This window comes from Balaenoptera acutorostrata, chromosome 9, assembly GCF_949987535.1.
Source record: "Balaenoptera acutorostrata chromosome 9, mBalAcu1.1, whole genome shotgun sequence".
Taxonomy (NCBI): Eukaryota; Metazoa; Chordata; class Mammalia; order Artiodactyla; family Balaenopteridae; genus Balaenoptera; species Balaenoptera acutorostrata.
The window spans coordinates 40,526,681-40,553,245 of NC_080072.1; the positions used below are offsets into that span (position 1 = coordinate 40,526,681).

General features: G+C 45.0%; 1 protein-coding gene across 5 annotated transcripts in view; it reads left to right on the top strand.

Annotated features, from left to right (window-relative positions):
* The window catches only part of PLEKHA7 (pleckstrin homology domain containing A7), a 211,626-nt gene that overhangs the window by 61,328 nt on the left and 123,733 nt on the right, over positions 1–26,565 (top strand). The window contains exon 1 of one of the 5 annotated variants that reach the window (XM_007174870.2): positions 17,028–17,337. The exons of the other annotated variants lie outside the window; for them this stretch is intronic. Within the exon in view, the coding sequence (XP_007174932.2) occupies positions 17,255–17,337 (83 nt within the window). The 5' untranslated portion in view covers positions 17,028–17,254. Of the gene's footprint in view, positions 1–17,027; positions 17,338–26,565 lie in introns of those variants that run through there. 5 annotated transcript variants of the gene reach the window in all.

Genomic DNA, 26,565 nt, shown 5'->3' on the forward strand with positions numbered 1-26,565 from the left:
GGACTCTGAGGCTAAGCCCTGGGCTTAGTTTTTCCTGGTGCTGCCTCTGTCTACTTGGGTGACCTCTTGGTCACTAAGGCTCTGGTAGTCCCAGGGTTATCAGGCATGGGCATCTGATGAGATGGTGGGTGAGAACACTTCTATGTGGGCTCAGTAAAAGTAAGGGATTATTATTCCTATTTATTCATTATAATAATCCCTTTTTCCCAGTCCCACTCCTTCCCTAATGATTGAGTCAGAGTTACCACTGCAATACAACAGATCTTTTAAGCCTGCAGTTGATTCTGATAGGATTTAATGATGTAAAATAAGTAACAAAGGCCTGTGCTTTGGCCTAAGAGCAAATTCTCTGCCGTTAAAAAGCCTCTGATTCTGAGCTTTGGTCTGTCTGCGGAGGGGAGACCATGCCAGGCATTTATGACTGGGACTTGAAAGCTTGAGGTCTGTGCTATACTAAAAAGGTAGCCACTAGCTGCATGTGGCTGGTTAGGACTTGAAATTCTCCTAGTCTGGATTGAGATGTACTGTGAATTTGAAATACATAACAGATTTATTTTTAATACTAAAAAAAAAAGTGAAATATATCAATAATAACTTTTATACTAATTACATGTTGAAAATGATAATATTTTGGATATATTGAGTTAAGGTATATTATTAAAATTAATTGTACTGGTTTCTTTTTACCCTTTTTAATATGGCTGCTAGAAAGTTTAAAATTGCATATGTGGCTCGCATTATATTTCATCAGACACTGTTGCTTTAGGTTTTAAGTCAGTGTTGGGGGCCAGTTCAAAAAGTTCATGGTCTTTACCCTGCAAATTCAAAAGCTGGGTTTTACTTCTTTTTTTCTTTTTGGCCACGCTGTGTGGCAGGCAGGATCCTAGTTCCCTGACCAGGGATCGAACCTACACCCCCCTGCAGTGGAAGTGTGGAGTCTTTTTTTTTTTTTTTTTAAAGATTTATTTTTTTATTGATTAATTGATTGATTGATTGATTGCTATGTTGGGTCTTCGTTTCTGTGCTAGGGCCTTCTCTAGTTGTGGCAAGCGGGGGCCACTCCTCATCACGGTGCGCGGGCCTCTCACCATCGCGGCCCCTCCTGTTGCGGAGCACAGCTCCAGACGCGCAGGCTCAGTAATTGTGGCTCACGGGCCCAGCCGCTCCGCGGCATGTGGGATCTTCCCAGACCAGGGCTCGAACCCGCGTCCCCTGCGTTAGCAGGCAGACTCCCAACCACTGCGCCACCAGGGAAGCCCCTATACTGGTTTCTTTTTACCCTTTTTAATATGGCTGCTAGAAAGTTTAAAATTGCATATGTGGCTCGCATTATATTTCATCAGACACTGTTGCTTTAGGTTTTAAGTCAGTGTTGGGGGCCAGTTCAAAAAGTTCATGGTCTTTACCCTGCAAATTCAAAAGCTGGGTTTTACTTCTTTTTTTCTTTTTGGCCACGCTGTGTGGCAGGCAGGATCCTAGTTCCCTGACCAGGGATCGAACCTACACCCCCCTGCAGTGGAAGTGTGGAGTCTTAACCACTGGACTGCCAGGAAAGCCTCATGTTTTATATTTGAGGTGACCATCCAGAACAGTTATTCTGAATCATTTAACTCAACCTTGAATATTTGCAGTATTATTATCACTAGTGCTTTTTTTTTTTTTTTTTGTGGTGGGAATTTCATGAAATTTGGTCTGAAGGGCATTTGTGGCTTATCTACTGTTTTAAAAGAGAGTCTTCTAACATCTCTAGGAGGGGCAAGAAGGAAACCTAAGCGAGAAATTGCTTTGCTCAGATTGGATTTTTATTGCAGAGCTGCAAAGCCAGAAGACCGCAGTTTATAGTGGACACTGCAGTTCATTTTTTAACTGCGGACTTGGGATGAAACTGCTATGAAATAGCAATAGAAGCACTGCTTACCCTTTTTCCTAATCATTTTTGGCCTTTCTCTAGCCCTCCGCTTTCTCTTTCTCTTCCCCTGATATTGTTTGGTGATTACAGTGTGTGAGGCCCAGCCAGGCATTCACACCGCGAGACTAAGAAAAGCAGATTTAGCTCCTAAGCAATGGCCAAGTTGGAGTGGGCACTGGTCACTGAATTTCTCCCTAAATGTCAGCCTTCCTGGGAATTCAGACCATTTTCTTCATTGCCAAAGTGGCAATGCTAAAAGCTCTTGTGTCTACCTCATGGTGGGATTATGAGAAGTAGAAAGGAGAAATTAAAAGGCAGGATGTCCACGTGACTTCCCTGGTGGTCCTTGGTTAAGACTCCGAGCTTCCAAGGCAAGGGGTGTGGGTTTGATCCCTGGTCGAGGAACTAAGATCCCACGTGCCCCACAGCACGGCAAAAAAAAAAAGGAGGGGAGGGGCAGGATGTCCAGGGTACACAAATAGTTAATAGTAAAAGCCTGGAAGATCAAGGTCCCCTGCCATTAACTGTTTCTGTAGCAAACTGTCTCCCTTCTGTAGGCCTCAGATCTTTCTCCTATTATAAACTAAGGGAATAGAAGAGTTCAATATAGTTAAAAGGACACAAAGTCTCACCCCAGATTGAATACCAGATCTGCTACCTACTAGCGGTGTGACCTTGGGAAAGCTTCTTGACCTCTCTGTACCTCAGTTTCCTTATCTATAAAATGGGGACAATAGGATCTGTTGTGAGGTTAATTGAGCTAATACCTGGAAGGTCCTTAGAACAGTGCCTGGAAGATAGTAAATACTCTATGAACATTGGATTCATTCAGTCAACAATATTTTTTGAGTGCCTTTTATGTGCCAGGTGCTGTTCTAAGCACGAGCCACAGCAGTGAACAAAGCAGTAAAACTCTCTTTGAGAGAGGTACTTTTAGTAGAGGAATTCAAGGTATATTTATTAAGTATAATCAGAGTATGTCACTACCTTAGGGACCTGCATGCACAGTGCTGCTTTATTTTATTTACTGGGTTTTTTATTTTATTTTATTTTATTTTCGGGTTGAAAAACTGACAGTCCTACAGTTCACAGTTTTTAGCACCTGCCTGTATATTTCCATTTACAATGATCTCACTACTTTTTTGTGAGACAACTGATTTCATTACTGCGCAACTTTAATTGTTGGAAGCCAAAACTGAGCCAGATTTTTTTTTTAATTTTTAAATTTTATTTTATTTATTCTTTTATATAGCAGGTTCTTAGTAGTCATCAGTTTTATACACATCAGTGTATACATGTCAATCCCAATCGCCCTATTTATTGGGTTTTGACAATGAGTCTATTTTTTTAAAGTTTTCTACTGCTAAACAAAACAAAACAAAGCAAATACAAAACCTTGGGTTTCATTCCTAGCTCACCTACGTCTTCACTGTGTGACCTTGGGCAAGTTATATTAACTCTCTAAGGCTTCATGTCCTCATGTATAAAAAAGTTATACTATCTTTTTTTTTTTTAATTTTTATTTTATTTTTGGCTGTGTTGGGTCTTTGTTGCTGCACGTGGGCTTTCCTCTGGTTGCGGCGAGCGGGGGCTACTCTTCGTTGTGGTGTGGGCTTCTCATGCGGTGGCTTCTCTTGTTGCGGAGCACGGGCTCTAGGCGCTCGGGCTTCAGTAGTTGTGGTGCATGGGCTCAGTAGTTGTGGCTCACAGGCTCTAGAGCACAGACTCAGTAGTTGTGGCGCACGGGCTTCGTTGCTCCACGGCATGTGGGATCTTCCCGGCCCAGGGCTCCATCCCGTGTCCCCTGCCTTGGCAGGTGGATTCTTAACCACTGCACCACCAGGGAAGCCCTTTTTTTTTTTTTTTAAAGTTATAATATCTTCCACAAAGGAGAGTGTGGGCATTCAATGTTATACCAAATGAGACAATGCTTGTAAAGCTCTTAGCATGTTTGACTCGTAGTAAGTGTTCTATAAGTATTAGCTATTTTTGCCATCACTTCTAGTTTTGGAGATTCTGGAAGTCAGTGGTTCTAAAACTGAAAGTTCCCCAGGCTGGTGTAAGGGAAAACTGAATCATGTTCTCCTGTGATGCCCCTCTCCACGGGCTAGGTGGTTCAGGAGTGCCTTGGAATCCTTTCTTTTTCAGAGAAAAATAGAGATCCAGAATTTCAGTAGAGGTGCCCAAAGATGGAGAAGGTTTTCTTGAGAGGTAAGAGGTAGGAGTCCCTCATCATTGGGGTTGTCCAAGCTAGACAGTCAGCAGGGATGTTGTAAAGGGAAGGTTCTTGGGTTCGTTGTTTTTGAAGACTGCTTCCAGCTGAGTTGATGGAGCCTTTGTTTGGTCATCAACATTTGGTCCAGCTAGGTAAGGAAACCCTAGCGAGGGGTACCCGATCATCCCAACACCTTGGGGCGCCCGTTTCTAAAGGGCAGCTGTGACTTCAAGAAACTTGCTGCCCCACCCAGCCAGGAGGGGCACTCACCCTGACATTGCCGTTAATCTTCTTCTGAGTGTATTTATTTCTTGGACACAGATGCTAGGGTTGAGTTGGAGAGAGGCTTGTCACTCTTTTACCACATTGTTTATCCAGAGAGTGAGGGTACCTGAGTCTCAGTGCCATACTTATCCTTAAATTCCCTTTTCTGGGGATGGAGTAGATTGAAATGACTTCAGAGCCAAGTGGCTAGTGGAGGAGCACACCTATGTCTGGACCACTCGGCCAGCTCTGGGGAAGCCACAGCCAGCTTTTAATTTTGGTTTCAATCACTCCTCCATTTTGTTTGCTACCTTGGACTTGCCTACAGGAAGTGAAAAAGCAAAGGGACTGTGTTCTCTGGATTCATTTGCTCTTTTCTTTTTTTAAAGATAAACAGTTTATTTGCTTTAACAGAACCATTTCCTGAGCATCTACTGGTACAAAGCACCTGTGCTAGCCACTCTTCTTCCGTTCCTTCAAAGTGTCTACTGTGTGCCAGGCACTGTGCGAGGGCCTGGAGATATGGGGCTGAGCAAAGATATAAGTGGTCCTTCTCTTGGAAGTTATAGCCCAGAAGGGGAGAGGGGCATTGAGTGAGTAGTTCTAAGGTCCTGATTGTGAAGGGGAGACAGACCCACGCAGGCTGTCTGAATGGTGGCTCTTCCCTACCCTTCTTGTCCCAGCCTCCAGTGGCCCTGGCTTCTGTTGGCATATTGTCTGAGCTCCTCAGTTTCTGACTCACTTCCTATGGCGAAGTCTGGGTCTCATCAGATCCTGGGTGTCAGTGAAATGCAGCTGGTCTTTGTCGCCTCACCCTGGTCAGTTACCTCTGTGCAGGCAGCTCAGGGAAATCCCTGCCCTTCACCCCATACATGCCGCCTGTGCCAGAGCAGCCTTTAACTCTTCATAATCTTTGCAGCAGTACGGGAATCCTCTGGCTGGGAATAGAAGGAAAGCCGGGAGGAGGGCTAAGAGTGACATGGGGTATGTGTTGCCAAGCCAGCTGGTCTGGGAGAACATGAGGAGAGAGAAAAGGAAAAACCAGTGTCCTTGAATGAGCTGCTTTATGAGAGTGACTCTTTTTAAAAAAATAGACTTTGTTTTTTAGAGCAGTTTTAGGTTCACAGCATAACTGAGCAGAAGGTACAGAGATTTCCCATATCCCCCCCACCTCCACATGTGCACAGCCTCCCCCGTTATCAACATCCCCCACCTGAGTGGTACATTTGTTACGATTGATGAACCTGCATTGTCACATCATTATGACCTGAAGTCCATAGTTTACATTAGGGTTTACTCTTGGTGCTGTACATCCTATGGGTTTGGACAAATGTTTAATGACTTTCAGAATGTATCTGCAGTGTTTTAAATTTAGATTTTGTGAATCCTCTGTGCAGTGTTCCCTAAACTTCAGGCATTCAAACTTTAGGCATTCCTGTTCCACCTCTGCATTTTTATAATAGCCATATAAAATTGACTCACTTAAAAAAAACCAAATAAGTGATTTAAAAAAATAATTTTATATTCATATTTATTAGCCTTCATAGTTCTTAGCTACATTATGTGTAACTATTATTTATAGCATTTATATTTTTTCAAGTGTTCTTGCCGCACTGCCATCTCAGGTACCCTCAGGTATTTATTTGCTCCATTCTTGGGGAAATTCTGCCTCCGAAGTTCATGAATGGACTTTCAGAAGCTTTTTGAAATCCCCTAAAACTGGCCAAAATTGTGTTTATGTCTTTTTTCCTGGGGGAGACAGTTCAAGTTTTCATCATGTAAAGGGGGCCAGGACCAAATAAGGAGAAGAGCCACAATTTGCAGTTCTTGGAATTATGCCTAATTTTCATTTACAAAGATTTCATCTTCCCAGGAAGCGGAGTAGTTTTCTACAAAAAATGGACTTTTTACACATAAAACATCCTGTTTTTTTTTTTTTTTTTTAATGAGGTGCAGATAAACTGAAAACTGAAAAATGGTAATGGTCTCTCCCACATCTCCTCCTCATCTCTATCCTGTTTTCAGCCTTTACCGTGTGAACATTAATTCATCATTAAGAGGAGAGTGACTATTTTCTGATCCAGAAATCATGACATATGGTCTGATGAAGAATCTATGTGTATATATCATGCCTTTCAGAGGTATAAAAGGAAAACTCCAGTTATATATTTCATGAGTTGCCTTTATTAAACAGAAAATTGCAAAAAAAAAAAAAAACTTTTTAAAAAGAGAGGGGGCACCTATCCTGGAATATCCAGAATGTAGGTTCACTGTAAATATAGGTCATTGAATGTTTCAGAGAAAAATGAGCAAAAGGAAAGCTGCTTGTTAGGGTAGAAATATAACGTGATAAAGTGTCTCTGGAAAAAAGCACTATTGTGCTAGATCACTCAAACCACAAGGAATGCACTGCTTATATAAAAGTGGACCAAGCCACATGTCTTTCTCTGCCTCTGGGGTAACACACCAGGCGGGGACACAAAGGGCAAGCTTGTTAATTCTTTCCAGCTCAGCCCCTTAGCCTTAGAAAGAGTATTAATAAGTCTCTATTTGTGTCCTGTCTCCTTTCACCAAGGATTCATGAATAATAGATACAATGATAAAATAGAAATAGGAATTTGAAATCAGGACTAGGGAAAATATAAGTAAAAAGAAGAAGACAAACCAAGGGGGATGGGGAGAGTGTAAATATGCATGCATTAAGGATCTGCATTACTGCTGAGCTTCACATTTGACTTGGAGCTTCCCGGTAGCCAAAACAAAAAAGGGAACAGAGTAGGTTTTCTGGATTTTACTGTTAGAGAAGAAGAACACCCTAGTCATTAAGAGGAAGCTAAATGCCTCCTAGTTTGTTCCTTTAAGTTAAATTTCTTACATCGGGCCCACTGAGGGTATGGAGAACAGTGTCCTCTAGCTTTCTTCTTTGTCTTATTAAGTCCTCGTCATCCTGCAGCTCCTCAGACTGGGCTAATTTTCTCATTTCAGGTGGCCACGTTACAGATGGCCATGGAACTCTCCTTTGTGGTACTTATCACAGATGTACATTTACATCTACTAATGAGATTATTTTGAAAGCTTGTCTTCTCCACTAGGTTTTAAGTCCCATGAGGCCAGGGCCATGTTGTCTTCAGTGCTTGGCATAATCCTGGCACACTGTGAGCCCTCGGTACATACTTGTTTGAACAAATGAATAGGCAAAAGCAGCCAGGGATTTTATGTGATTCTTATAGAGCTGTCACAGAAAATCAAGGTTCTTTCAAAGGTACAAACTATCTCTTGTCCAGAGAGCTTGACTACCATAGTTCTCGCAGTATCTCCAAGTTCATTTTACTCCACTGTACCCTTCAGAGATTGTTAATAATAATAACTCCAGGGCATTGTGCACCCGCTGTAAGTCCAGTCCTGTAGTAGGCATTTGGTACACGTTGATGCTTGTCCTCCCAGATGAGGGAAACTGAGGCTCAGGGGAGGTGGAGGGCTTGCCCAAGGTCGCATAGCTGGTAAGAGTCAGAGTGTAGGTCTCTTTGACACAAGTGCATGCTGTTTCCTTTCTGCCTGCTGTGTCTGAGCCTGAGCCACAAGTGTCTGTGTGAGTTATGGGTTCTTATCTCTTGGCAATTAGAGCTGCGCAGCAAGGTATTTCTGGCACAGGCCGTTGCTGCTTTCTGACAGCTGTTACATTCCGGTCTCTCTTGAGTTGGGGAAAGAAAGCCCACACCTAGGGTTGGCCAAGGCAGTCTCAGAACTCATTTGTCCTGGCTTTTGCACACAGAGAATGTGTTTATTGCTCTTGTCACAGTGTCTTCTGAAGTGCAGGCGCATTAAAGTTGAATATTATTTTCTTAAAAGTCACTAGGGAGACAGGGAGAAGAGAGGCACAATTAGGGTGTCTCAGGAATAATTGGATTTGCCCAGTGATTGGGAGAGTGGAGGCAGGAAGTGACAATATGCCAGGACATAACGTTTGATGGTGCGTTTGATTCCAAATTTGTCAGGCATGTATTTTTAATTACTTTGTGCCTGTTGCCTGTTGTCATTCTTTTAATAGAGACCTAATTTTTAGAATGGGATTTATTATTATATTAAACTTTGTCTATTCCGCAAGGCTGGCAAATGGGAGATTCTTATAGCTCAGTGTTGCCACCTACCGTGTACTGCATGGAGTGTCAATCTTCAGAAAATTAGAAGGCAGTAAAACACATTTCAAACTGCAACAAGGCATAATTTGATCTGTCTGTTCTTCCACAAGGTTACAAGTCCTCAGCGTGCGCCTTATAAGCATCTGTCATCACTGTGTGCTCTAGAGTGCGAACATACTGGTTCCAGTGACTTCTGGTGATTAAAAAAATAGCACTTTTCCTTTGCTCCCTTGAGGATGAGCCTCCTCAAAAACATTTGCTGCCTGCACTTGGGGATCTGAATAATTGCTATATTCAGGTTTATGTTAGAGAGTGTTCCTGAAGAAGGCATTTAAGGGGATGCTTGTAAATGTCCCACTAGTCTCAGTAAGGATTTTGGCTCATGCCAGTGATTTAGAAAACCTAATAATTTTTATGTCTCCAAAGTTGTGTTCCCAGGCTGCTGGCTATTTCATATTCTAAAGCTTGTTTCTGCATTTAGAAGGACACGAGAGAATAGCAGTGGGCATTGACATACCTTTACCTCTCTATGCCAGAAAATGACTGACAGATTCCAGCTTTGTTTGTGGTTAGATTTAGATTGAGTCTTATTCTGATTTCCTTCAGTGGCTTTGACAAGTCTTATTTGGAAGATGAAGTAGCACAGTTATTGAACTAGCATCCTGTTGTTCCTAGTTTGAATGGTAAGAGCCACAAAATCATCCATACAGATATAGGACATAAGATTTCACCCACTTGCCCTATAAATTATTGGTCAGGCAATTAGGGACAAAAAATATGAAAAAATGTAGGTGCTAATTATTACCGGATTCTCTCTCACTCTCTCTTTTTTTTTTAACAAGAGATCAAATTTTTAAGGGTTTTACATATTAATTAGGGCATTTCCTCCCCCTAACCTCCAGTTAATATCCATGGTAAACAACCTTTATTGATTACATAAATCTGAAAGTTTAGTATCCAGGAATGTCAAGACTGTGCACTATTTGTTTATTCATCTGTTGCTTTATCCTGTTACACAGTGGATTCGAAGCAGCTTATGAGAAAGGCATAAAATATGAATGAAAAAGAAAACAATCAGCACCAGCAAGAATATAAATTATATTAGGAGATTAAGCCTAAGGAGACAGGAGAATGAGAGCAGCCTGGTACTATTTCTGTTAAGCTAAAAAGCCACTTCATTGGACAGGTTGGTGTAGCCATTTTTTTAAAGCTGCTTGGAAGCTGCTCTCAGTTTTGGAAAGCTCTGTGTAAACATGGGCAGCTTCGTGTTCCTGACATTTCAGCTGAACTTTAAAAATTGCCTTTCTTTTCCTTCCAACCTCTACCTGACCTCTAGCATACACCCACTTCCTCTGAGCCAAGGTGGTGTCAGTACTGAAAGTATTTTATCAAACGAGGTTGCTATATTTCTGGAAATGGTGTAGCCTGGAGGTCAGCTGGGCATTTGGGAAGCCTGAATGTGGGAGGCTATTTTGGAAACCCTTTTATTATTATCACACCCTGGCCCTTGTGAGCAATTCCAGGGACTCGCACCCGTATGGGCTTCGATGATAGGAGGACCGAAAAAAGGAGTGTTGAAGTGGAAGAGGGAGGCAGAAGTCATTTTCTCACAAGCTGGCAGGATGCCCGATAAACTTCCTTCCACGGCTCCTATTTCCAACCTCTCCTCTAGGACCTCCAGCCTCTGTTGCCTTCCGGGGATCTGGCATGCTGGAGGTCATCTTGAAAGAATTCTGTCTACATAGGCTCCCAGGAAGCTAGTTTAGAGGATGGGGCTGGGATGCAGACTTTACTGGATCACAGAGGGCAGGCTGGGCAGGGTGCTTTCAGCCTCAGAGCAAGTTGTAGTCCTGTGTTGAGATGCAGCTCTGCCTTGGCTTATTACAACAAACCAGAGATCCGTAGCTGGAAGAGTCCTCCTCTTCCACCCTCACAAATACACATACACTAACTAAGGAGTCACGTGATGATGAGATGCCTCTGATTACAATTCCAGCCCTGACCTTTCCCCTGAGTGGAGACTGACACAGCTCACTGCCTTCAGGACTTCTCCACTCAGATGTCTAATAGACACCTCAAACCTAACAAGTACAAAACTGAGTTCTTGGTTGATTTTAATGCCTCCCCGCTCTGATTTTTTTTCTTCCCCAGTCTTAATCATCTCAGGAAACTGCACTGCCATCCACTCTGTTGCTCAGATCAAAAACTTGGGAGTCTTTTTTGCTTGTCTGTTTCCCGCACCCCTGTCATAAATCCCATCAGTGAGTCCTGTTGGCTCTGCTACCAAGACATTTTGCACAGCTGAATCCCCCTCAGCATCTTCTCTGTTGCCGTCTTGGTCAGCCCCCACCCTCTCTTGCCTGTACTCCTGCAGTAGTCTCCTTACCTAGTGTTGCTAGTTCTCCTTACTTCTTTTCAAAGGCAGTAGAGAGGCATTGCAGTCAGACCATCTGGGTTTGCATACTGGATCCTCCACTTATTGTGATGAGCAAGTTACCTAATCTTTCTATGCCTGGGTTTGGTGTCTGTAAAATCGGGATGATAATAGTACTCATATAAAAAGTTTTCATGGGACTTTCCTGGTGCCGCAGTGGTTAAGAATCTGCCTGCCAATGCAGGCGACACGGGTTTGAGCCCTGGTCCGGGAAGATCCCACATGCTGCGGAGCAGCTAAGCCCGTGCGCCACAACTACTGAGCCTGTGCTCTAGAGCCCACGAGCCACACTACTGAGCCCACGTGCTGCAACTACTGAAGCCCACGTGCCTAGAGCCCGTGCTCCGCAGCAAGAGAAGCCACTGCAATGAGAAGCCCGTGCACTGCAGCGAAGAGTAGCCCCCGCTCGCCTCAACTAGAGAAAGCCCGCGCGCAGCAACGAAGACCCAATGCAGCCAAAAATTAAAAAAAATTTTTTTTAAGTTTTCATGAGGATTAAAAGAGATCATACATGTAACATTCCTAGGACAGTTCTAATGGCTTGTCCCCAACCCCTAAGCCATTCTCCAAATAGCAGCTACAAAAGTCTTTTAAAAAGGCAAATCAGATCATGCCTCTTCCATGGCACGATCTTTTCTTTTAAATTCTTCTATGGTTCCTATTGCCATTTGGAAGAGAATCTAAACTCTCACTAGGTATTACACGGCCTCCATAACCTTCGCTCTCTGACTCCCTAGTTTCCTCTTTTACCGCTCATCCCACTGGTCACTGAGTTCTAGCTTTACTGTCCTTCCTTCCCAGGAATGCGCTTGGTATGTTCCCACCTGGTCTCGTGCTGGAAGTGCTCCTCCACAAGATCTTAGCTTAAATGCCACATCTTAGGCTTTTCCTGATACATACTGTGAACCACCATTTCACTCTGTCACATCACTGTTTTATTTTCTTCATAGCAGACATCAATCTCTGAAATTATTTACTTGTTTGTTATCTGTCTTTTTGTCCCTCTGTCTCTTTTGTCGCTACTGTATCACCTGTGCTGACAGTGCCTGATTTATAAAAGGCCCTAGTAAATGTTTATCCATTGACTAAGTCATGATAGCTGCCAATTATTTAGTACCTACTATGTCCCACACATTTTCACGATTCTTTATTTCTTCCTCATAACATTAAGGGGATAGATTTTTTTTTAAACCCATTTTAGAGTTGAGCAGATAGAGTGACTCAGAGAAGAAAAAACTTATCCAGGGCCACACCGCTGGCAAGTGGGTGAGCCCAGATTTTTAACTCATGTCTGGCTGAGCCTGTGCAGTTTTTTGGTGATAACACTAGTGAATTTAGGGGGTTTATACCTGGCTTATGAGTACAAGGTGAGACTAGACAGGTATCAAAATTTCACTATCCTCATTCTTCTAAAAGGTAACAGTTTTAGAGCACTTCCTATGTGCTAAGTGCTTCCTATTTTCTTTTTTTCTGGCGTTCTTCATCACGCCCTAGTTTTGTTGCAATTTTGTTGAGGTTTCACAATATGTATCAGTTGTATTCATTCAGCTTCCATTATGAATTGATTCAAGTCCAGGAGGGTTCAAGTCCAGGAGGGTGACACCTGCTAGAAGGTAAGTGGAGCCAGGTGCGTTAGGCCCTCCTGGCCTTGTAGCTTCACATTTCTCAAAGTGTGGTCTCTAGACCACAAACAGTGACATCACCTGGGTTGTTTGCTAAAATGCACATTCTTGGGCTCACCCTAGACTTGTTGCATGAGATTCTCTAGGGGTGGACCCCTGGCATCTGCTTTTTTACAGTCAACCAAGGTTATTTTGATTAAAATGGATGTATGAAGATCACTGGTCATAGACATGTATTCTAGCTAATTAGGTGTTTGGTGATTTGGTTTTGTTCTTGATTTTTAAAAGATGTGTAAAGCTGTATATTTGCTTATTAATTATTCATTTTATCAAAACTCATCTGCATGGCTTTTAGTCTCTGACCATGGACCAAGTAGGCTTTTTTCCCATTCTTAATGACTCTTAGGCTCCAAGTTCCAGACCCAAGTTGGCTACCGTGGTCAGTGTGTTCAATGTTTCCTGCTTGGGTGAAGCAGGGTGCCTCATTTTTGTCCCTGAGCTGTTGCCTGGCTGTGTGTGGTGGGGGAGGGGGAGGGGGAGGCTGGTCTGTTCTCAAGGGGGCTGGATAGTTGTACAAGAGCAGCCCTTCTTATACACTTGGTCCCATTAAAATTATTTTTTAAAATCAAGTTTGTTCTTGTTACCTCCTTTCCAGAAACAATTCTGGAATAATCAAAATTCCCAGATCTTCAAGTCTGTGCTTCCCTCCCCTCTGTTTACTCTCTAAACAAAGGCCCCATGTTTTAATAGATGCCATAACAGTAAAATTAACTTTATTAGACTCTAGATAGATTTAAAATGTAACGTAATGGCATCTCTGTCTGGCTTGGAAGTCATGTGCTTCATTTTGAGCAGAGAATGCAGTTGCTACGCCTGGTGGGGGATTTAATGATTATTGAATTAAAGTGGCCAAATAATACGAGCATTCCTCATCTTTAGATGCTGCCCTGATGGTTTTTGGCTATTGTGTATTGAGAAACCTGGGCCTCCAGCTTGGATTTTTCATCTAACCCACCTTCTGTCCTTGACTCAGGAGTTCATGAGTTATGCCACAAGAGAAAGTCAGCACAGTTATGTTTCCCACCTCACGTCCTTCATCTGGTTTGTGAGCACTCTAGGTTCTCAAAAAGCTTGACATATGAGGCAAATTGCAGCTTACTGCCCTTGTGCCAGAGAACTCACAACTAGCCAGCTCCTTCTCTTCCCAAAAGTCCTAGCATATACTTTCATTAAATAATAACATGCTACACTGAGATACTACTGTTCACTTTATCCTAATGCTTTTATATCCACCCTTAAAAGAAAAGTAGAGCCTTTATTAGGCTACTTAACAGAGGGGAAACTGAGGCACAGATCACTCATCGGTTACTGGCTGAGCGCAGTCTGATTTATGGCCTGTCCTTTTTCTGCTGGTCCTTTGCCAGTGTGCTTGGTGGCACCATCGGGTCTGGGAAAAGCAAGCTGAATAGTTTTTGGTCCTCAGGACCAAAGGTGTATACGCCTTATATGTTCTCAGCTTATTAAGAACCTAGAATATTTGGTAGAGAGTGTCATGGGTAGAAGATCCATTAGCGGATGGTCATGGCTGCTTCATTTTGGACCCTTTAGTCTAAGCTTCTAAGCATTATTATAAGCACACCCCAGGAGGTAAATGTAAAAATAATTTTCTTGCCAGTTTTTCCTGTATGGTATCCTAGCGACAATGTACTGTCTGTCCTTGGGTATTGGGGCACCAACTGGGGCAGTACGAGAACTTGGCAGAGAGAAGGCATGTGAAAGGCATGGTCAGAGTCACCCCTTTGAAAGTCAAGGCATAGTTCCTTTTATCTTTTGGAGGGGTTTTAACCCACTTAAGCAACATTTTATTTTCTGATTACGAAGGTAGTATGTATTTATTGTCAGACCACTTGGAAAACACAGAAAATCCCAAGGAAGGTAATAAAAATCAACTCTAATTCCAGTATTGTTAACATTTTGCCAAATATCCTTCTGGTAGTCTTTTTTTCTGAACTGTCATACAGTGATGAGGTTCTAAACTCAGAATGTAAGGGAAAAGAATCCCAAAGTCAAGATTACCGTACAAACACCATGGATAGTAAGTTTTATGCACTCTAAAGTTTGGAAACTATTGAACTAGACTCAAGGAAAGAACAACTTAAAAAAAATCTATATGAAATGAAAAGTCTGGGGGAAAAACCTTTCTACCTTTAAGATTACTATCAAATCCCTAATGGTAAGTGGATGGCGGTGGAGAATTTAACTGTGTTCTTGCCTGTCTGTAAGGTTTATTCTGTTCTGTTTTAACATTAAATGTCTGTAACTTTCATATGGGTTAATAGATTTACTTGTGAGGATGACAAGCCATAGTGACGTCACGTTTTGGTCCAAGGGGTAGGTTCTGAGTCATCCTAAGAAAAATGAACACAGTACCGTTCCACCATAGGTGCTTACCACTCCTCTCAAACCTATACACAGACACATGCACACACAATTGGGATCATTTGTCTTGTAACCTTCATTTTGTTTTATTCAACAGTAAATATTCTATATATTAGGTTTAAAGTTGCATATATTCAGTTGCAAAGATGTACCACAGTTTATTAACCAATCATTTGCTGTTATAAAAATCCTTGTGTATAAATTTTTGTGTTCATCCATAATTATGTCTTGAGGATAAATTCTTAGATGGAGAATTGATGGTTCAAAGGATAGTACATTTTTAAGGCTTTTAAATCATATAGCTAATTTGTCCCCAGGAACATTATGTGCTTCCTTCAAAGTGTCTATTTCCCAGCATCACTGGAAATTATCATTCAAAAGAGTCTTCCACAGCATGCCTTTTGGATGACCTACGGCTTCTGTTCATTGCCTGGCCAATTTATCCTGGAAAGAATAAAAGAAATGAGGCTGGAGATGATAAGTGCTTGTGGCTAGGTTCCTGTTGGAGGAATGGGGACAGATAACAGGAAAAGGGGGAGCTTGGACACCATTTCTTTAATCCTGCTTCCAAGTTATCTTCAGCAGAGATCTTTTAATGGTGAATACTTAAAGGGAATATATAGCTTTAAAAGCACATTCAATATTATAATTTTTGATTTGGAAAATGATTTGATGTCTTGTCATCATAGATACTATAGAACAGGAATGACAGTTGTATGTTTATCCAAAAGGGAGTATGGTTTAAAAAAAAAAAAGTGTAGAAACACTGTTCTAATCCAAACCCTCATTTCAGATAGAGAAACTGAAACTAGAGAGTTGGAAGGGATTTCTTTAGAGCCACACAGCCAATTGATGATGGAGTTGGAGCCAGAGTGAAGGCCCCCGACTACCTGTTCAGAGCTCTATGATGAGGTGGGCCAGCCTAGTTCAGGGGGAGATGAGAAAGCAGACATAGGGCCTCTTTGGACAGATGGCCAGGCTCTCTTCCAGGGCCTGTAAGCTGCCTCACGCCCCTCCTGGACAAAGACCTAGGTGTCTCGGGCATGGCATTTCACTGTCTGCTTGATTATCTCCACCTGTGAATGGGAGCAGACCTACACTTTAATAACCAGGGTCTCTGCCTGAACTTTGCCTTCCCCTGGATGACTTCTCTTCATTCCTCATCAGCTCAACTGTCACTTCCTTAGGGAAGCCTTTCCTGACTGCCAAGATGGTTTAGGGTACCTGTGTGCATTCTTGTAGCACCTCTTACCTTTAATATCCTTGTCACAATTATAATTACCTTGCTTTATTTTTAATATCTGTCTCAGCAACTAGACTATCTTCTCTATGAGTGTAGGAATGCTGTTGTATCTTCTGTTGGTCCTGGCATATACTAAGCCTTAATAAATGCTCGAATGTTTGACTATTTGGATGGATGCTAATGAGTGAATTAGAAGTGTGTGTGAGCTGCTGGGTGGTGCTGTTTTTGATTGCCTGCAGAACCAGGAGAGCTGTCCCTTATTGCCAAAGGCATTGAGAGAAGAGAGAGAGAAAGGAGACCCAGTTGAGGCTGCTGGTATAGCCACAAGCCAGAGGGTATGGTCTGCTTCCCTGGGTGCCCCATTGCGGCCTCCTGGGTGGTGGGGTCAGCACCCACACCCAATCAAGCATTTATTGCTGGCTTGGCAGAATCAGCCCCGGCAATTTCGTAGAGGTGGTTGGAGAGGAGCCTCCTTGAGTCATTCTGAGGAAGAGAATTCAAGGTCAGGACTCACCTTGGCGGGGAGAGGACAGCAACCCAGGTCACCTGCGACCTGGTCTTCACAGTCGATGGGCGCTTGCGGCAACGGCTGTAAGGTCTGCTGGTGGCTGGCTGGGCGCCAGAGCAGCGCTGCTGTTAGGCGGCAGGTCCTGCCCCCTCCGCCGGTTTCCCGCCCCCCCGCCTCCTCCGTCTCCCTGCCCACTCCCGCTTGCAGCATCCTCTGCAAGAAGAGGAACGTGCCGCGCTCGGACGCGCGGTCTTGGCCGAGCGGCGGCACCCGGGTCGCGCTCTGGACCGCCGGGGTCTGCCGTCTGGCGCTGCGCCAAGTGCTTTGATCCGCGCTTATGTCAAGTGGGTGTGGGCTCTTAGGGAAGGCCGGGCGAGGACGAGGAGGGAGCGAGATGCACCGCGGGCGAGCTGAGGCCCCAGCGCGCTCCGCCGCCCCGCGCTGCTGACCGGTAGCCGGCCCCGGCTCCCGGAGCGGGCTCATGGAGCCGCGGCGCTGCCCGTCCGGGGACGCGTGCCCCGCCGCCCTGGGGGGCTGGAGGGGGCCGCCGCGGGGGCCCTGCAGGTGTGTCCGCGCGCCGTAACTTTCGGGGGGCTGCGGGCTGTTGGGCGGGTAGGGCTCAGGGTGCCCGGGCTGCATTTAGGGATGCTTTTGTGTCTGGGCGCTGGCGTGATGGGAGCCGGTTCGTCCCCGGCCGGCCATCCGCGTGGGAGCCGCAGCTCGCCGCTGGAGTTTCAGCGAGAGAATTCATTGAGCCGGCGACCGGCTTTGGGTTACTCATCGGGAAGGGCGCCGAGGGAGCTGTCTTGCTGTTGTGAGAATTGGTCTCCAAGTACAGACTGCATTCATGGTAACAGGATTATCTCTCAGCAGACAGCGCGGCTTCCCGAAATGGGCTGTGGTTGGGGGCACCGGTCGGTCGGGGTGCGGGGGAGGGGAAGTGGGCAAAGGAGACCTGTCCACCCGTTCCGCCCCGCGCAGCGGGGCGCCGGCCCCTCCCCCCACCCCTTCTCGCAGGGAGCCGGCTATGGGGGAGGTAAGGGGTCAGCTTCTCGCCGTTGACAGGTCTAGTTTCAGACACACCTTCCCGGAGGAACGCGGAGGCTTTGTTCCAGTGCCCGTCCCAGCCCTGAGCCCAGAAGCCCGCGGGCGTCGGGCCGGGACTCCAGTGCCATTACTCATCTTTTATAGCAACGCCGGCGAGCTCCCGGGTAGGCAAGTTAATTATTAATGTGTCTAGGCTGGAGAGAGGGAATCTGGAAATGAGATTGGTGGGTTGCAGGTTTTTCTTTCCCTTTTTTGGCGTTGGCCATCAAGGTTTAAGCCCAGGGTATTGCAGCCTATTTCCTGAGAAGGATGCTGGCATTCCCCCAGTGACCGGCACTCCACGAAAGGGACCCCCTTTCCCCATCTGTGGGATAGTCCCATCTCCCCCCGGAGGGCACAGAGGGAGCAGCTCTTGTTTTTTATCTACTTTGGAACCGGCCCATACCTTTCCTCCTTTGCCTTCTGAAACCAACCTCATTCCCACCAACTGCCTCAGAGCAGCTTCCAGGCTCAGGTGTGTGAGACCTGAGCCCTCAGCCGGTAGTCTGAAGCGTTCAGAAAAGAACTGCCTTGTCCCGGCCTCAGTGCCTGAAAACCTCCGCCCTGCTCAGCAAGTGCCCTGGGGTATATTTTCAGTCCCCTGCTCTGTAGGACTGTGGGCCGAGGCAAAAGTGTCTGTCAGGTGGTCACCTGACCTGCCTCTCCCAGTTCCCTCAGCTCCAAGTGGAAGGAGGAGGTCAAGGTTGGGGAAGAGCTGAGGGCGGAGTTCTTGCTGTGGTTTCAGTTTCCCTCCTAGCTGGCTGGGAGCAGGTGGATTCTAAAACTGGTAGTCTCACCAGGTGTGCTCTGTGTGTGCTAGTGAATGAATAAGAATGGGAGGGCCCAGGTTTAAATGGACGGCTGTGGATGAGGCTTGGCTTGGCGGATTGGGCTGGCTGGAGGGCTGAGATTTTGCCCCAGCTGGGGCCTGAGGAGAATTGTCAAACTCAGCCCTCCTGGCAGCATTGTGCCTTAGAGACCTGGGACACTGCTTGTTCTTTGTCAGTTTAGGATAGAGGACTCAGCCTTGTAAACTGAAGGGTTGGCAGATCTGTGATGAGAAGATGAGCTTGCCTTGGAAGCTGACACTCTTGAGGGTGCAAGAGGGGTCTGGGCTTATGGGGGGGGAGAGGAATGTGGGGAGGAGGATGGGCTTATAGGGGTGAGGAGTGCAGGGGAGGGGGTTTTAGCTCTAACTGTGGGCTGTGAATTGTATCAGAGCGGTTCGCTGAGACAGGCTGCTGTACCCCACATCCCTCCCTTCAGTTGTCTGTCCCCTACCTCAGTGGTTTGGCTTCCTGGGTTCCTCCTGGCTCTGGTCTCCAGGGCTGGACTGTTCTGATGGCTGCCCAGGGACACCTAGTCCCCATCTCACCCCAGCCTTCCGGGGAGGAAATGAGTGAAGGAGCGCTTGGCTTCAGAGAGGCCTCTGATCCTGACGCCCTGGGTTACTGGGGAGTCTGTGCCACCTGTCTTCCCACTGGGTTTGTGGTATGTGCACTCAGTGGCACCCCTCCCCCAACTCACATGCTTTTAGAGTGCCACCTTCTCCAGCAGTGCCCTGAGCTGCTGGTGATCTGCTGGCACTCTGCGATTTGAGGATTTAGAGATGGTCCTGATTAAGAACAATTTTTTTTTTAGATTATGGGAAGTCTGCCATCTAATGTTTGCTCACTTGCAGCCTACTGGTCATAGCTGAATACTCATTGATAATGGCCTGGCCACTGCCTGGGAAGCTACTCAAGGTGATTCTGTAAAGAGTAGGTGGGTCCCTGGGGGCACTGTGAAGCGAACAGGAGGTCATCAGGGATTGTGACGTTGTGGGCAAAGTGAGGCAGCTGTTATAAAGGCTGTGGGAATTGTGGGGTGAACAGGAAGAGATCAGAGTCACTGTGAGTGGTAGGGTCAGAGGGCTGAGCAGGGCTGGTTTGGAAAGTCCCCCATGTGTCCTGTTCCTAATGTCCATGCTGGGCACAGCGGGCTGTGGAGAGTCCAGCATCAGCTGAGGCCTCTGTTCTGGGACCTGACCGCCACTGCCACCTGGGAAAAGGGTCCGTCTTTCTCTCTGTACACCAGCTCCTAGACTTCTCCCTTCCCTCTTAACAGAGGTGCTGGGTTTAATGGTGGCTGTTACTGTGTTCCTCAGCCCCAGCTCTGGCAGGGAGCCTCTTCCTGGGACGGGCAGCTGGAGAAAGTACCCAGTTTAAGAGAGAGGTGCTTCTGAAGGCTTGTTCTGAATCACAGAAGATCAAGGCGAGAAACAAGAAAGACCCTGGCAGTCTCTGCAGTCTTGGTTTGTAAAATACAAAATTCCTCCCTAGGGTTTGTACTGTCTCTGGTGAAGAGAAAAGAGGCTAGTTATTCCAGGCCTATGCCCCCTGCGTCTCCAGGTGAGGGGAGAGAGAATGACGAGGAGTTAGTTGAGGCATATGGTTTGTGGCACTTTCTCTGCCCACTTGGGTTCAAACTCAGTCTCTGCTGTTTACTAGCTTTGTGTTTGTGGGCCTCTCTGAGTCTGTTTCTTTGCCTGTTAAACAGGGATAAGGGTACCTCTCTTCACCCCCTCCCCCCAGTAGGATAATTGTGAGGATTATACAAGACGTTTGTAAAGGATTGAACACAGTGCTTGTTAATTGGTAGGTTTTTTTTTTTTAATTAAAGGTAACTAGAGGATCCTTGGAGCAGCAGCTGAGAGGGTTGTTTTATTTTACAGAAGATGAGAATGTAAGAAATGTCATTTTGTGCCCACCCCAGAGGCCATACCTGGGCTCCTAGGGTCAGATATGAGAACTGTCCTGGAAGAGTTTCTTCTGACCTTCACATTAAGTCTGTTTTCCAGTCTTAGATTATTCAAAGAGGCCTTGGAGACCTGTGAATCCCTGACTGCAGGCACAGAGCATAATTGAGCTGGAAAGGTAGCAGCCTCAAACTCTTGCTAATGCAGCCATCTCTGGTCTAGCCATGATTGTGGATTGTGGATTGTTAGTCCCAAGAACAACCAGACACCTGGCACTTTTTATCTCTGTAACTCTGGACGAGTCCTTTTGTCTCTTTGAACCGGTGTTCTGTGAGAATAATAAAGCCCGCCTCTTATGATTAAATGGAATAGTGCAGGCAAAACTGTAATGCAGTAATGTAATGCAGCTTACTATGTACCAGACACTGTTCTAAGTGCTTTCATACATTATCTCATTTAATTCTCACAACAATTTATGGTGCAGTTAATTATTGCCCACATTTTATTGACGAGGAAGTTGACTATTAGGAATTGTTACTGTTGTGTGGTTGACCCCCTGTGGAAATCATGCCTCTGAAGATCTCTGCCTCCCAGAGTAAGAATAAACTGAAGTTTCTGCAAGTACATTTGCATACTGCCTTTCTTCCATCCACCTATTCTAACATCTCCAGCTAACTCTGGATATGTTTGTAAAATGAGTAAAAGAGGTCCTTACTGGTCATTTTGGTTTTTCGGTGCCCCTCTCTTGTCCCCTCTGCCTTTCATCCATAGGCTCTGTGAGGCTTATAGACACAGCACCTTCTTGGCTGTTACTTTTAAGTGTCATTTGTGTGGGACTGTAATCCTCTTGGGCTCACTCACTTAGTGGTACCTTTTAAGAACGAGGTTGCTGGTGGATCAAAGATAGTTGATATTAGGATAGTAATGCAAGATATATAAAAAGGATTGTACATCAGCTTGCCTTAATGCTGGGCAATACTTAGGTACTGAGGATCAGTTGTATCTCCTTCTGACTTGAGTGTAATTCATGTAAATAAACTAAATGTTTGTGGATATAAAAACAAAAAAGAAAGAAATAAAGAGGTTGCTAGCTTGATTTGACTTTAGGCAGAGGAAATGTTTGGTTTAGAGCCAACCATTAGGCTTGGAGTTTTCAAGGTCCCATCTTTCTTTCTAATGGTTCCGGTTAGCTATTTTGAGTCCTTCCCTCTGCTCCAAACCAGCTGCCAGTGAGCACTCAGGTCTGAAGTTTTAAATGTGTTAGGGAAAAAAAAAAGGGAAGAAAGAAACACCCTGTGCAAATAAGGACTCACGGCTGGTGGTGTTTCAAACACGGGTGGTGCTCGTTAACAGAGTTATGATCACAGCCTCAAATTTATTCTCATTACTTTTGTAGCATGTTTATATGATAAGAAAAAGGCTGCAGCTTTGTGGGTTATTCTTTCTTTTTATGACAGGAATAACATTTATGGGCGTATAACACAAGTAAAGGAATAAAGGTCTGGTTAGGAATAAAAAGTGAAAAGCAACTGGTGGGACTCCGGGCATACTCAGAAGATTCCAGAGTTCTCGTTAGCAGAGATTTTTCACAGCACGGACCTGGGTGCCTTAGTTCCCACAGCAGCCTGGTGATGTCATCAGAGGGATATTGTTCCTGTCATTTTACTGGAAAATGGAGTAACTTTTCTGAGGTCAGGTAGCCAGATATGTAACGCTGGAGACTGGACCCCGGTCTCTGAGTTTCTGAGTCAGAGGCAAGCAGTCTCATTTATCCTTGTAACAATTTAAATAATTTTTCCTATTATGGACACATGATGGAAAATGTAGAATATTATAAAGGAAGATCGAAGCAGGGAATCATGGCCCAAGCATTGTGTACATCTTGGTGAATTCTAAAGACTTTTGTTTTAGGAAGAAGGGAACGTTTGTCTTTGTCAGGGAAGAATTGCTTTTATTAATACATCTCTGGGCATCTCCAGTTTCCTGTCTTGGAGCAGGCACTCTTTCTGTAAGCTTTGATTCCCTACAAATTCAGGCCAAGTTCTTTATTTTATGTGAAACACCGTGCTAGGCACGGTGGGGGAGAGAAAGATGAGCAAGGCATTCCTGCCTTTAGAGAGTTTATCATTAAGTGGGAGAGGCAGATGTGTACTCCACCAATTAGTCCAGGTGTAATAGTAATAGCAAACAGCGACTGTATCCAGCTCTGTTCCAGGTGCTTTAGACAAGTTATTCACATTTAATCCCCAGACAACCTTGTGAAGGAGGTGTTACCCATTTTACAGTTGTAGAAAAACTGTGAGGTTAAATGGCCTGCCTAAGGTGATAAAACTAACAATCATCCAAGCTGACATTCAAATCCAGGTTGTCCCATTTTAAGACCAAGGGCCCTCTCTTTTGAAAATCCCTTAAAAGAGAAGCACGAAGTCAGAGTCCTTCAAGATGAGGGAAGGTATGGCGTTTATCTCTTTGTCATTCTCTCTCATCCTTTTCTTCTGTCATCTTTTATGATAAATGATTCTAATAATTTTGAGTGGTATTCATTACCTTTTCCGAAAATTCCCTGCTTGGATTCTTTTGCTTATCTGGACCACTTGATAATAAATCTCATAACCTCAGAACTGGAGGAAATGGAAAGGTTGTCTAGATCATTCTCTTTCTTTTCTTACTTGGGGGAAACTGAGTCTCAGAGAAGGGACCTCACGTGGACATACCTAATAGTTGTTAGCGCAGTCAGGACCAGAACTCAGGTTTTTTCACCAGAGTTTCCCAAAATGTAACAGGATATGGGATAATACAGGGGTGAGTATTTTAAATTTTAATAGTTTTATACCTGAGTATATGATTTTTTCATGTGAAATATGACTGGAATATTGAACTCATCATTTGGCAGCTACTGTTGCTTAGGATGTGTCTGAAGTCTGTGCTGTCTGTTTAAAGGAAAAAGTGACGTACAGGTTGGACAGCGAGGTGGCAGAATCATGGAGGCGGTGTGCGGGCAATGTGTGGATGACATTAGGGAAACAGCGCGGATACACCAAGTTGTACTCTCTGAGAGGATTTACTTGCCCTATCAACTTGATTCTTTTAGGAGCAGGAAGAAGGGGGCCAGACCCTAGTGGAAGCATATTACCTACTAGGTATTTTACCTGTCGGTCAGTATGAATGGGTTCATTGTGTGTATATTGTATATTGAGAAAGCTCCGAGAGGTTGATTAACAAGCCCATGGTCACACAGGGTAGATTGGAGAGTGAGAGTTCAGATCCCAGCTTGGGCTCCTTCCCTTGCCCCTCCTTGACACCTGCCACATTCCACAAGGTGGGTGCGCCCTGCACCCAGCCTGCCCTTGTCCAGGGTTCTGACACTTTTTTGTTCAGGTACCAGGCTCAAGTGGAAATGAATGTGATTGGGTTGCTAGGTTGCTGCTGTAGCCTGCTAATTTAAAGCTTGATTTTGATAGAATTTCAAAGAATGTGCTGTATCTATAATATGTGTATTTATCAAATCTGACTCATGCTGGTAAGTGGTAAAATCCTTATCCTGCTGCCTTTTGGCTTCTGTACACATTGTGATGACGCCGTGTGGATTGTGAGCTCCAAGAAGACATAGACTGTGCCTGTCAGTCTATCTAAAGGGCAATTACCAAATGATGTTTGAGACTGATTCATTTATCCATATTTTCAGAGTTCAGAGGATCAACCAGTAGGTTTTTACCTAGGGTGGAGGTGTGTGGGCTGCTTCCACGTTAGCTGAAGAAACTCAGAGTTGCAGGTTATGAAGAGAAGGCCTCCTTTGGGAGATTTTGGCTGGAACAGGGACTCTAGGCTTTGGGTCCCTCCTAAACCTGTCGAGAAGCTTCTACGTCTCAGTGGTTTAGGACCACATGGAGCATGGTTTCTTGCAGGAGGCAGTCAGTCACTGCCCATCTGTTATGCACTAAGAGCTGTGATAGTGAGGTAGGCTGAAAGATGGTTCCCTCTCCAAAAGGTGTCCGTGTTCTGATCCCCGGAACCTGTCAGTGTTACCTTATGTGGTAAAAGGGATTTTGCAGGTGTAATTAAGTGAGGAATGGGGAGATTATGCTGGATTACCTGGGTGAGCCCAGTGTAACCAGAGGAATCCTTATAGGAGGGTCAGAGTGAAAAGAAGGAAATGTGATGACTATAGTAGAGGTTGGAGTGATGCAGGCCTGTGAGGAAGGAATGTAGAAGCTGAAAAAGGCAAGGAATGGGTTCTTCAGAAGGAATGCAGCCCTGTTGACACTTTGGTTTTAGCCCAGTGAAACTGATTTTGGACTTCTGACCTTCACAACTGTAAGATGGTAAATGTGTGTTGTTTTAAGCTGCTAAATTTGTGTTAATTTGTTACACCACAAATATAATACAAACCGATACCAGATGGGTACTGAAGATCAAACAATGAACATAGCACAGTCCTTGCCTGCCTTCAGTGGTTCTCAGTCCAGTGGGGGAGACAGGCAAGTACGGAGCCAATTTTGATAACAGTGATAAGTATCCCCGTTAGGGCTGTAAGTTCAGGAATCTGTGGGAGATAAGGGAATTCAGCCTGGGGAAAAACTTCTTGGATGCGCTGACCTCAGAGGTGCCACTGAAGGAGAGTTGGAGTTAGGGGATGAAGGAGGCCGGGAAGAGCTTTTATGGAGAAAGAAGAGCATATTCAAGGTCATCTCAATAAGATCTGAAAACTAGGTGGAGGCGACTGGCCAGGCCTTCCAAGGCAGAAAGCTGGTTTAATTAAGTTGATGCAGGTCCTCATGGCCCTGTTTTCAGACTAAAGCCTTGCACAGTGGGAACTAAGATGGAAAAGTCCTGGTGCTACGCCTTCAGGGTTGTGTGATGATAGACCTAACACCATCTTGGGCACCTGCTAGGTCTTTCACTTATATTTTCCCATTTAATCCACGCAGCAACCGTGAGAGGTAGGGACTATTATTTTCTTCATGTTGCGACTGAGGAAAATTGAGGTTAAGTAATGGGCCCAAGACCACATAACTTGTAAGTAGTGGGGCTGAGATTTGAATCCAGGCCTTCAGGCCTTCGAGCCCTCGTTCTTAGTATTCTCCTCTGTGGTAGGAAGATCACTGGGTCAGCAATCAGAGGAGCTGAGTTCTAGTGCTAGCTGTGCTTCTTACTAGATTTAGGTCAATCTACTCTTCAACCTCAGTATTTCCATCTGTGAAAGGGGATAAGAGGCCTGCCTGCTTCAGAGATGTTGTGAGCCTAAAGGAGATGCTGAAGGAATGTGTTTTCGCTGTGAACTCCTCTCACCAGAGTTTCAGACACCTCCAGAAAGGTCCTTGTTTGTTACTGAGCCCTATCTTGCAGTACTAGTCATCCTTAAGGGTCATGAGGCAGGTTGGGGAATTTGGCCACAGTGGATCATTGACGTGTCCACATGGGGCTAGAGTGGTTGCATCTGTGGGTGGTGGTAGAGATAGAAAGTGGGCAAGAGACAGGGAGTGGCCTGTCTCAGGGTACCGAGAGTGGGAATGTAAGTCTGGAAGGAAGAAGTGTAGTCTGCATTGTGTTCCCTGCAAAGATGCCAACGCTAGAGGTGACTGAGGGGGAAACTTTCCTGACATGGAAGTTGGTCGAGCAGCATGTAGTGATTTGAGGCAAGTTGATGTGAGTTCTGGAGCCTCAGTCTCTTCATGCGTAAAATAGAGCTAATGATTCCTACTTTGCAAAGTATGTGAAAGCATCCTGCCCAGTTCCTGGCATATAGCGGATATTTAGTAAATAGGGACCATCTCTAAAGCTGGCTGTTTGAGACTTCTCAGGGTTAATCCAACAGATTCCAGTTCTTTGCAGAAATTCCACCTTTCTCCCTTGCCTTTCAGACTCACTTAGGCACATTGTAATTGGACCTGAAGGGAGGTCTGGCCACAGAATGAGAGACCCATGACTCTTTGATGGGGAAGACCCTGTACTTCCCAGCGAGAAATGGT